The sequence below is a fragment of the Leptonotus elevatus genome, chromosome 19, assembly GCF_054856555.1.
Source record: "Leptonotus elevatus isolate MCC_2025b chromosome 19, RoL_Lele_1.0, whole genome shotgun sequence".
Classification (NCBI taxonomy): domain Eukaryota; kingdom Metazoa; phylum Chordata; class Actinopteri; order Syngnathiformes; family Syngnathidae; genus Leptonotus; species Leptonotus elevatus.
Window position 1 is genome coordinate 4917006 of NC_141257.1, and position 12332 is coordinate 4929337.

General features: G+C 39.0%; 2 protein-coding genes across 3 annotated transcripts in view; one reads left to right on the plus strand and one right to left on the minus strand.

Moving 5' to 3' along the window:
• The first annotated feature begins 489 nt into the window (after window positions 1–489).
• LOC147157613 (transmembrane protein 54-like) lies at window positions 490–5329 on the plus strand. Its single transcript, XM_086063370.1, has 5 exons — window positions 490–609; window positions 1342–1538; window positions 2569–2628; window positions 3215–3406; window positions 4416–5329. The coding sequence occupies exons 1-5, from the start codon at window positions 597–599 to the stop codon at window positions 4914–4916; spliced, it is 963 nt and encodes a 320-aa protein (XP_085919496.1). The 5' UTR covers window positions 490–596; the 3' UTR covers window positions 4917–5329.
• Window positions 5330–5897: 568 nt separating this feature from the next.
• LOC147157614 (hippocalcin-like protein 1) overlaps window positions 5898–12332 on the minus strand; it is a 31787-nt gene continuing 25352 nt past the window's right edge. For both annotated transcript variants that reach the window (XM_086063372.1, XM_086063371.1), the window contains exons 4-5: window positions 11041–11146; window positions 5898–9439 (exon numbers count right to left, since the gene is read on the minus strand). In XM_086063372.1, coding sequence (XP_085919498.1) covers window positions 9342–9439; window positions 11041–11146 — 204 coding nt within the window. In that variant the 3' untranslated portion in view covers window positions 5898–9341. The remainder of the gene's footprint in view (window positions 9440–11040; window positions 11147–12332) is intronic.

Sequence of the window (12332 nt, forward strand, 5' to 3'; positions counted from 1 at the left end):
CATAATGCCAATCAAATCTATTCATCTATTTCATTCATTAAATCCTCAGATCTGGAAGTAGTTTGACCAGAAAGTCAGAAAGACTACATACACTCAAATTTAATCCACCCATTTAGATAATAATTATGTCAGTATCATTATCTTAATTAATTTGCATTTTAGCAGTTTGTTGACTTTTAGTAAACATGAAGCACCTTTTGAAAGCACTGAATGACAGGTGTGGCGTAAACAAGTTCACCTGTGCTCACCTGTAACTTAATTAAACAAAACGACGAATTACCAATGTGGCTTTCGAAATAAAACTACACACTTTACATGTACTTGTTAAAAGTGTTTCTTAGCCCACTACCAACTATGTATTATAATTTCAACTAGAGCCAAACATGTTAGCTCTTACAGAAAACCCTGTACATTTTTAAACAACTTTTCCCAGGAAGGTGAGGTATTTTATTTTGAAGCTCACGTTTGTCGACATACTTGAGCTGCCTGACTGGCGTGTGTGACTTGTTTAGTTGGAAGTGCGGGAGAGGCCATGCGGTCCTTCTATTTTTAACGCTTAAATCTGTAAGTCATCAACGAATGGTGACCTGATCAAGATGCCCAGAACAGGTAATTGTCAATTACTAATTGACACCACATGGTTTTGATCAGTTTTAAATGTATCAAAAGTTTATAACATATGTCAGGGTGTGTTCGTGTTAGTTTGTGTGGGAACAACTACTGCCTTTAAATAATGCCACTCGTGACATATTGTAAATAAAACAGAGCGCATGGGTTTTGGGGTCCTTTTAACTGCTTATATTGTTTGTCAATGCTGAACTATGGGTGTGAATTATACTGAAATATTCTGACGAAAATGAGAAAAAAACTGTTCTGTATGTAATTCAAGATGACTTAATTATTGTGTTCTTTTCGTTCGATTTTCTGTCGATTTAAGTCTTATGACTGGTGGATGAATCAAAATGCTCTTTGCCAAGAATGAGCATGTTCTGCTTGATGATCAGTAGCATAGCTTTCAAAATAGTATTCTTGAATTGGCAAACCCCCCCCCCCCCCCAAAAAAAAAAAACGACCTGCACCCCCAAACTCATATAGTCCAGTTTATAAGCTTTCTTCTCTATTTAATGTTGTCCTTTACTTTAATTTTATTTTTTTTAAACAGACATTTTGTCACTACAAGCCATCATTGGGATCATTAATGATTAATCAAAGCGACATTTCGGTATGTGTTTTGACCTGGCTCGCGTGTCTCCGATCGATGCAAACAGCGGGACGTTGAACCAGGGATGCCGCCGCGGACTCGCCTGATGCAACATGATCTCAACACTGTTTTCTCCACAGGGTTGTGTTGCGTCAACCTGGAGGAGCCGTCGGCCCTGATGAAGATGGGCCTCAGCATGGTGCTGGTGGGCCACGTCAACTTCTTGTTGGGAGCGCTCGTGCACGGCGTGGTGCTCAGGCATATCAATCTCCACAGGCAGGCTCGCGTCATGGAGTACGCCATCTCTAACGTGGTGGCGCTCGCGTCTGGACTGGTGGTGAGTGTTTACAGTAATCAGACCTGAATTAAATTGTGAAAAACCAATTTGTGTACTCCCTAACACGTTTTGATTGCCGATATTAATAGATAAATAAATGATCACGAAATATGTTATTTCAAAGTCATTTTACAGTAGGTACTCGGGGTGTTAGAAAAAATCGATTCGGCAATATATCGCGATATTACAGCGCGCAATTTTCGAATCAATTCAATATGCGGCCGAATCGATTTTTAAACATCCATTTTTTAATGGGAATATTCAACAAAACGTCTTACTTAGGGTTAGGATTTACACATTAAGCATGTAAGAATGTTATATTAATGGAACGTTAAGTCTTAATATTTTATTTCAGTGCTGTTCAAACATGAAACAGACTGCAACCTGAATTTTCAGATAAATAAATACATGTTCATACAAATCTTACAGTATGCATGTACAAGTTAACGGATTAGTATTTTCAAAATTTGAGTAAAAAAAATAAAATCGCAATAATTAATTTATAGATTCGTATCGGGATTAATCGGTAACGAATCGAATCGTGATACGAATCAAATCGGCAGGTACTAGGCAATTCACACCCATAGTAGGTACCCTTAAAAATAACTGATTATTTTATTCTGGAAAATATACAGCATTCCTCAACATTTGCACCCAAGTTTTGATTGCTGAGGAAACGCATATTTCACATGCTTTTAAAATCTTGGCGACGGCTCGAATGTTTTTTTTTCCCATGATTATTCGCATAGGTGTCAAACTCCGGTCCTGGAGGGCCGTAGTCCTGCAGGTTTTGGAGGTTTCCCTCTTCCAACACAAGCTGATTCCAATCATCAGGCTCGTTATCAGGTTTATGCAGAGCTTGCTGATAAACTGATCATATATCAGCTGTGTTGGAGAACGGAAATATCCAAAACCTGCAGGACTGCGGCCCTCCAGGACCGGAGTTTGACACCCGTCCTCACCTTTGCTCTACTTCATGTTAATAAAACATACTGTTGTGAGTAGCTGAATTTATTTTTTCTTGCCGCAGGGAATTGTTGTTGGCATTCTGGCTATTGTCCTGTCCAAAAACAAGAAAAGCAAAGGCCTGGTGAGTACTATTGCTCTCTGATTTGATGGGTCTTGAAGGGAACAAATATGCAGACTGTGAAGTATGTTTTCTGTTCTGCTCCTCATTTCCAGCTCGTCTAGTGTTTTGTCTAACAACAACCAGTGTTGTTTTTTGACACACTGAGTACAAATGATGTTTTTCCAGAACTGTGCAAGTGTATTGGCCCTAATGTTGTCCTCTTTGAGGATTTCAAAAGCCCTACGTAGCTTGTAAAGTACTTCTTGAGATTGTTTTTAGCTTATGAAAAGCCCCCACAAGTTTAACCCACAAATGTTCATTATTTAAAAAAAATATATATATATATATCATATTTTCATTAAAACAAGTGAATCCTGATAGTGTTCAACTTCAAACTCTGTTGTCTTACAACTGCTTATGTTGTACCAAAATCACTCAATTAGCTTTTACTGATTCGCTCGCTAATCCTACCTTAATTATCTAGCCATGTGTTTACTTGTGTTGTTTAGTAATGTTAATAACATAATGCATTTTAACATTTGGAAAGAAATCTGAAAGTGCCATAATGTTTTAGATGTGTATTTATTCAATTTATTATTTTAATCAGACGTGGTCCCTGTTCAGCGTAAGCCTAGCATCGTCGCTCGCGGCGTCTGCGTCCGCCATCGGCCTCCTGGTGTCGGTGGTGAGGGCCATCATTCACGGCGGGCGCAGCCTGCTAACGCACTGCCGCTTCCCCGACGCCATCGGCTACTCCAGCATCACCAACGAGTGCCCTTTCGACCCCACGCGCATCTACGTGAGTGAGTTGGCAAGCGCCGATTGTGCTGTAGACTAAACGGACGTTAGAGGATCAATCAGGATTATAAAAAGTCAACCTTAAACATTTCTGTTATATTTGGCCTTACTAGTCTAAACATGACATTCTGATTAATATTACATTTGTGGAATATGAGTTATGAAGCAAAATCCAGCCGTTTATTTTTATTTTTATATCAATCTCAGGGGGTGGCCATTTTGCCACTTGCTGTTGATTGAAGATGACATCACAGTTGCTCAGGCAATGACCAATCACAGCTCACATGTTTTCTGAAGCTGTGCTGTGATTGGTTGTGACCTGAGCAACTGTGATGTAATTTTCACTCGACAGTAAGTGACAAAATGGCCGGCTTCTCATATTGATAAAAACGGCAACATTTTGCTGTTTAACTCATATTTACTAATGCAATATTAACCAGAATACCGTGTTTAGACAAGTGGGGGTGCATAGAACATATTTTTGTCAAGCATTTTTTGGGGGGGTTGACTTCCCCTTTAAGTAGAAGTAGGAAACAGTTTTTGATACAGGCTAATACCTAGCACAACTATTTTGCTAACTGACTAGCTTGCAAACTATCTAGCCAATCCAATTAACTGACTATAATAGTTGGTTAGTCATATTCGCTAGCTAACTAGTAAGATATCTAGCTAATCCTAATAACTAGCTAGCTAAAATAAAATAGTCCATTAGTCATATTAGCTAACTAGCTTGCTGGCTGACCGACTAGCTCGCTAGTTGTAGTCGATACAAAGTCGTAAAAAACTAAAAAAATAAAAAATATAAATTCAACATAACTTGGCTACTTTTCAGACGTGTTCAGCCCGAGATGTTTTATTCATAGAAGTAAATAGACTTTTCAGACTTGATATGGAGGCTGTGCGTCGCATCATTGGTTTCACTTAAGGGGATGCACTCGAGCCTCAGATTGAGTCTCACACGGTGCAGCTGCTATCTAACATCTAACGGTCGGTCGCTCCCCTCCCATTAGAGCACCACTCTGATCCTTTGGGTGCCTCTCATCGTGACTTGTGCGGTCCAGCTGGTCTTTTCCGCCCGCTGCCTTTCCGTGTGCGTCTCCTTCCTGGGTTTGCCCCGCTTGCCGCGCAGGAAGCGGCCCAGAGAGGCCCGAGCGGCGATCAAAGCGATGAGGCCGCTGGAGGAACTGGTTGAATCCCGTGTCGGCGAAGCAAAGCGGCACAAAGAGACTCCCCCTCAGCTCGCTCCCAAGCGCTACACCGACGCCCCGAGGAGCTACAGTGAACCCAGAAGACCCGTGTCACAACCGGTCAGGCAGCAGCGCCACCAGCCTCCCCCGCCCTACTACAGGAGCCTCCCCCCCGGGGAGAGGCGGCCTCTTCCTCCTCGCCAGCAGCCTGGCTGGGAAAGGTCGCGGAGCCCTGACACTGCGCAAGGGAGCCAGCAGCGAACTCCGGAACAGCGCCACCTACTGGAGAGAGGCGCTCTGGAACGATCCAGTTTCTGGATTTAGTGCAAAGGGACTGTTTTTATTTCGCAGTGAATATTTGTATTGACATTTTTCATGCACTTCTCATGAACCTGTGCAGTTGTGGTCTGTAAGTGTGTCAGTATTACGGATGGGGGCATGATGAAGCATCGATCGGAATGCCTGGGATTGATTGATTAATCGCACGTCTTGAAGCAAATGTGCTGTTGATTAACTACATTTTTTGAGTAGCCCAACATGAAATTGTAGGAAGCTGAGCAACATCACAAATGGTCAATATTTATCAATATGCATCAATATAAAAAATAAAGGCAATTATGATAAATGAGCCTGACAAATACTGTACCTCGTGAGGGTGTGTCTTCACCACCATTGTGTGTTTGTGTAGCTACTATTTAATGTATTACCTTTTTTCAAAATAAATATTTGAGTCATCACGTATGTGTTTACTTAGTGGAAAGTGAAATGGTAAATATGTGATAATGTTGGACAGTGGCATGACAGGATGGACTGGTTATACGCGCACGCACACGCCAAGGTGTTAGCGAGGTGCACTCTTTATAAAAAAAAAAAAAGTGATCTATTTTCCTAATTCAGCACATTCAGTTTAAAAGGACAATATTGTTTTATTTGAACTTTTTTTTAAAAAATAATTCCAAATAACTTTTTGAATGTGCCTCATATTAGTTTTATTTGTGCACACATTTTGGTAAAATAAATTTTGGGTGGTTGGAATATTTGTTTCTAAAAATTGTTTTGATAGTTTTGTAATATCCCCCAATTTTGACTTTTTCCTCAAAGTACATTATACATAAGTTAAACATTCTGTAACATGGCATGTCTGACTCCCCCCCCCCCCCCCCACCCCCCCCCCCCCCCACCCTTTAACTTCATACTCCTCACAACAAATGGACTCGGGAGACACACTCACAGTTCTTGGAAAACCATTATTTGAATGTTTGTGGTTTCAAAGCCTTGTTTGAAAAGAAACCAAAAATGACGCAATAGTTTATATTCTAATTTTATTTAGAACCAGAAATGACAAGAGTCCACACGTGCAGTTTTGAAACAAGAATATCTATATTGGTAAATCAGGTCCAATAGAACAAATCCTCACGCGATTGTTTTTTTCATGCAACAGAAAAGTTAGGAAGGGTGCGTTTGCAGTGCAATGGTTCGATGAGAAGGAAGAAAGAATTCATCCAGCACAAGATATAGCAAGTTCATGTGAGGAAGTGACAATAGAAAACAGTGTTGTTCCTTATCCTACCAGCAAGTGGCAGTGATGCTACAGGGTCCCCCAAAAGCCAAAAAAAAAAAACCCAAAACAAAACAAAATACGAGCTGAATAGGAAACTTCAATGCAATTCAAACCTCACCTGACACTGCTTGGTTGGCCATGCCACAAATTCAGGTTAAGATTTTGACTTGAGCAGCAACAAAAATAAATAAATAAATAAATCAACCACACTATGCTGATATGTGAAGTGATGGATTAAACAGGAACGGATGAATGTTTGTTTTTAATAGGCTGAAAGCGCACTAAACACTAAATTGAAAAACAAAAGTTTTTTTTTTTTTTTACTATTTTGATTGTATTTGCTCGACCACAGTAAAAAAAAAAAAAAAAAGGAAGGATCATCTTGAATTAGAGGAAAAAGAAGTGTGCAATTTATTATAACAACGTATTAGAGCAACACTGAGAAAAAAGTCACATTACAAGGCTGTCGTCTTAATGTTATAAGAATACGTAAAAGAAAAAAATGTTATATGAACATAGTTGAATATTTCACAAAAAAAACATCGGAAAGTTAAGTGGACTGTTTTTCAGAGTTAGTTGCATGATTGTTAAACAGAAAAAGTTACAAGAATGAAGTCGTAACGTGATGAAAATAAAGTCGGTTACAAGTCTATAAGTCATAATCTTATAAGAATACATTCGGAATATTACAAGAAAATCACATTGGGTTTTACAACATACTAGAGAAACGTCGGAATGTTATTTTCAATGATGATTTGTGAAGTTACAACCAGAATAAATTAATATAACATTTTTTGAAAATCTTGATTCAAACAAAAAAGTCATAAAGTTCCAAAAATAAAGTCGTAGTGCCGTGCAAATAATGTATAATGTTATGATCATATAAAGTCGGAATGTTACAAGAATAAAGTCTGTCATAGGAATACATTCAGAACCTCATATTACTTCGTACAACGGAATTTACGTCACAGAATTTAATTACGAGACTTCAAGTTCCAAGAATTAAAGTCGTCAATTCACATGAAAAAAAGTTGCAAGAAAAAGTCGAATGAAAATAAATCTGAAAAAAAATAATTCACACACAAATAATTGTTCTCAACTTTTGACTTATTGTCGTTATACTTTGACTATTTTCATATAATTTACTTATAACATTTTTTTTTTACTTTTGTTGAATTGACCTGTGTTCTGATAATTTTTCCATTTGTTATTAAGATTAGAACTTTCATGAAGAGCTTTTTTTCCCCTCCTAAAATTACGACTTTATTCTTGTAAACCTATATGATATTATTTTTTTTCAGTGTGGCCTTAATACTTTTCAGAAGAACCATGGTCTTTACAATACCTAAACTTAGCATTTTTCCGCACCACATACTGAATTTGCATTGCAGTGTGATTTTTCCTGTATGTTAACAAGCACTTATTTTTTTCAGTCAAGCGTGTTTGTAACGCACGTCACAAGTCAACATTTCCTAATCTAAACGGCTCCAGTTATAGCAATCATAGCAAAACATGTCAGACGATCCCGCATGTAAACACTGCCTCTACTTTGGAATTCTAAACAAAATACTGCACTGATCTTGTAAAACTTATCCCCTTCATCTAACTGCCCGCTAAGCAGACAAATCCAGGAAGTGATTAAAGCGTTCGGAGTGATGAACGAGCCCTTAGTGAGTCAAAACAAGACCATTATTTTTTTTTTGTTCTGCGGGGTACACTGCCGGGTTGCAAAAAGATACCACTGTGCATAACATCATTTTCTGGGGGGGGGGTCATTTTCTTTATAGGTGCATGCAGTGCTGATGGGTTACAACTATCCTCTTATAATAATAATAATAATAATAATACTGTTAAAATTAACCTCAAGCATTCCATACATATCGACATGCATACACACAATCAGACTTGATACTTTGCAAACACAAAAAGTGTGCTACTGTTTTTTTGTTTGTATATCGAACGCATGATGGGCATTTCACTTCAACCAACCTTGACGTTGCATTTTGTCATTTCTCACTGTCACTATAAACAACAACGTGGTCATATTTAATGCAACAACAATAAAAATGTACAAATAAAATGACACGAAAGCATAATGTACAAAACACAAATAAAAATGGAAAAAAACTATGACCATGATAGCAACAGCCATGTTGGTGGTTCTTTTGCTCCCCAAAGTGATATTTCCTCAAATAGTGGCCCCAGCTCTTCGAGATGTCTATGTTTGAACCCTGTTGCTAACCAAAACAGCAGTCGCAAATGAATTTGTGTGGAGGCTTACGAATTCCGTGCACAGTGTTTAGACGATCAACACGTTATGTGAAGGTGGCTTCTTTAGTGACGTTTAGCATTCTATGGATATTAGCGGTAGCTTCTGAGCCCATTTAAATTCGGTTGCTAACCAAATCCGCAACACCTACCACAGCACAGAAACATTCTTTTGCGAATTCCACACGTAGTATTGATGATTTAACGCATTGATTCTCAAATGTTGGTATGTGGATCCCTCTAGTGATATGTGAAAGTATTGCTGAATTAAACGTTCAAACTTTAAAAAAAAAATAAATAATAATCCAATACAGCACATTTGTTAAATACAGTTCATTTGTATTGACCTTTTGATAACAATACATTTAATATTATTTATTTATTTATTCATTCCAAAAACGGCGCGGTTAAGTAAATGAATGCCCTGACCACTATTTGAGGAAATAAAGTAATAATAATTATAATAGCTTCTTAATGGCGTACAAATGTACTTAAAATTAAATGCAAATAAAGTTCAAACCAACATCGCCTCACCAGCCCATACGAGTTACACCATGAGGCTACGCTACATAATACTGTACCGCCTTTGCAAGTGAGCTTCATTTTATGAAACACATTAGACATGATATATATATAGATATATACATGATATACATGTGTGTGCTGGACGAGACACTGATCATGTTCCAGAGCAAGAAAGCCGGTTAGGAACGCGAGCTGCTCGCATCGATACGTATGTCCTTTGATATTAGCCGACATTTACAAAAATAAACGGTAACATGACAGTGATACGTCCCTTCTTATATTTCCTCCCTTTGCATACACGAACATTAAAAAATGATATGAGAGAACCATCATGCATTTATCCTCAATGACCGTTGTCATAGCAACAGAGGGGGGGAGGGAGAGGGGCGGGGTGTTCAGAACTGTGAGGCTGAGCTGGGATCACACTGGAGTAGCCGGACGATGGAGGGGTCGCTTTTGGCACCTTTGATGAACTCCTCCAGGGATAACTTGCCTGCAGGAGTGCATGGAAAAAGATAAAGTTAGCTTTAATTAGTTAAGCTTCTTTTTCCTTTTTATATTTAATACAGAGTACACTTAATTTTTTTGCCAACAGGGTACCCCTAATTTTTTTAGTACCATTGGGCTATGGGACAGTTACAATAGAACTTCACGAACTCTGCCTAGCAACAACTTTTATTTTTCTCTGTGTGGACCTCCTCATACTTTATTATAAGAGCAACACTGATCTCAAATTTTATGTAACATACCAAAACTAGGATTATTTGTATTGTATTGTTTTGCCATTTTAGTATAAGCTCGCGTCGCGTTTGCGAGACATAAATAGAATTTTGCGGCTAATTACCTACCACGCGTAGTGGTAGGTTGAGCTACTCCGCGACGTGTTTAGCCGCAGCAGTAGCTAGTGAGGAGCTTCAGCTGGTTACTGCTGCGATTAAACACGTTGCGGAATCACTCCCAAGTCAGTAATCATCGCCTCTGTGGCGGTGAATAAGTTACATTTTTAGTATCATTATGAAGAAGGGAGAAGTCATACTAACTGCTAAGCTAACCTAAAATTGACATAGCTAGCAAGAATTAAGGTTCGCAATTTGTGAGAAAAATTTGCATTTTGTGAGAAAAATTTGCATTTTGAGCCTAATTAAAACACATTGAATAGCAAAACTGAGAACCACCAAGATGTCCCAAAAAACCTTCGATAGGCTGCGTCGCCCACGTCACTCACCGCGGGTCGTCGGAGGTTGAGGCACAGCTAGCTAGCAATGAGCTACTGCGGCTAAACGCTCCGAAGTCAGTAACCATCACCTCATTTGGCAGTGGATCAGGTACATTTGAGAGAAGCCATGCTAACTGCTAAGCTAACCTAAGATTGACATAGCTAGCAAGAATTAAGGTTCGAAATAAGATCGCATCGCAATTTGTGAGAAAAAAATTGAATTTTGAGCCTAATTAAAACACATTGAATAGCAAAACCGAGAACCACCAAAATGTCCCAAAAAAGCTTCGATAGGCTGCGTCGCCCACGTCACTCACCGCGGGTAGTCGGAGGTTGAGGCACAGCTAGCTAGCTAGCAATGAGCTCCTGCGGCTAAACGCATTGCGGAGTCACTCCAAAGTCAGTAACCATCACCTCGTTTGGCGGTGGATCAGCTACATTTGAGAGAAGCCATGCTAACTGCTAAGCTAACGTAAGATTGACATAGCTAGCAAGAATTAAGGTTCAAAATAAGATCGCATCGCAATTTGTGAGAATTTTTTTTAATTTTGAGCCTAATTAAAACACATTGAATAGCAAAACCGAGAACCACCAAAATGTCCCAAAAAAGCTTCGATAGGCTGCGTCGCCCACGTCACTCACCGCGGGTAGTCGGAGGTTGAGGCACAGCTAGCTAGCAATGAGCTCCTGCGGCTAAACACATTGCGGAGTCACTCCAAAGTCAGTAACCATCACCTCGTTTGGCGGTGGATCAGCTACATTTGAGAGAAGCCATGCTATTTGCTAAGCTAACGTAAGATTGACATTAAGAGAACCTTACACTTTGAACTCCAAAAAATCTACTCGCGAAACACTGTGTAATACGTTAAATACCTCACCGTCATTATTGAGATCCATCTGTCTGAAGATCTTATCCGTCCTCTTCTCGGGCGTGGACTCGTCCTCTGGCATCTTCATGACAGAGGACACCATCTTGTAGATGGCCTGAGGGGGGCACGCAGGAGAGGGAAAGATGAGGGTTTGAGTGGCAAATGATAGAAAACCCCCAATTTAAGCAGGCATGAGAGCCTAATCAAAGTCCATGCGCCAGACGCTGATAACGGCGGTCATCGGGGTGGAGGTTATTGATCTGATAAATCTTTGGGCCCACTCATATGACCGCTGCGCTCCCTCTGGCGGCATTAAATTAACCTCTGCGAGGTAGCCTGCGGCGCACATTTACAATTAGCTTACAGAGCCATTAAGACGGCTCCTGTGGGAGTGCGGCGTATAAAACAGACAGTAGATCAGCGGGACACCTCGAGAGGGGAAGGACGTTTGTGCAAATTAGACCCTAGAAGTGCCTCAGCTCCAAAAGCAAGGCGGACTACAATGGATTACTTTTGTCATATATGCCATTTAAAACGACTCTTAATTTATAGCAGTCGATATACTTGTCGACCGACACATCAGGAGTAGCACACGACAGACCCATTGTCCCATGTCACGGTGTGCAAACTCCACCGGTTGGGAGATAATCCCCGCTATTGTGCACACTCGGGGATAAAGTGGTTAAATTTAACTTTCTAATCCACCACGATGCACACACACACACACTGGCGCATTATTTTAACATTTGGCACCTGCCTCTATGTACAATAGTATTCTTCAGTTCATTAAATTTATAAATGCATTTTAGCAACTTAAATTAAATAACAATAATAATCAAACTAGAAAATTGCCAAATTTTTATTGTATTTATTTATTTATTTTTAGACAATTGCCTAATTAAAATTAAGTCTGTAATTGGCTACTTAAATACACAATAAAAAGTTCATTGTGTATTTGGAACAACACAATACATACAGCAGAATAAAACTAAATTTCCTTTACAAAATACCCAAATTCTAGTTAAAATAATATTGGGAAAATCTAACTAAAAACAGAAATTAAATGTTAAAAGTCAAATAAGATTTTTTAAATACATAATAAACTGCTCAAATCTTTTCTCATTCAAATCAAGGAATAATTTACTTATTAGTACTTAATTTCTATTATTTCCTATATAACAGCAAACAAAAAAAAAATGATGAATGTTTCCCAAATTCATTTGCAAAACTCAGTCTCATAGTAAGTCTGTAAAGTTTGTGAAGATTGTTTTTGTCTTTCAAGCCTATTTAATAAATTCTTA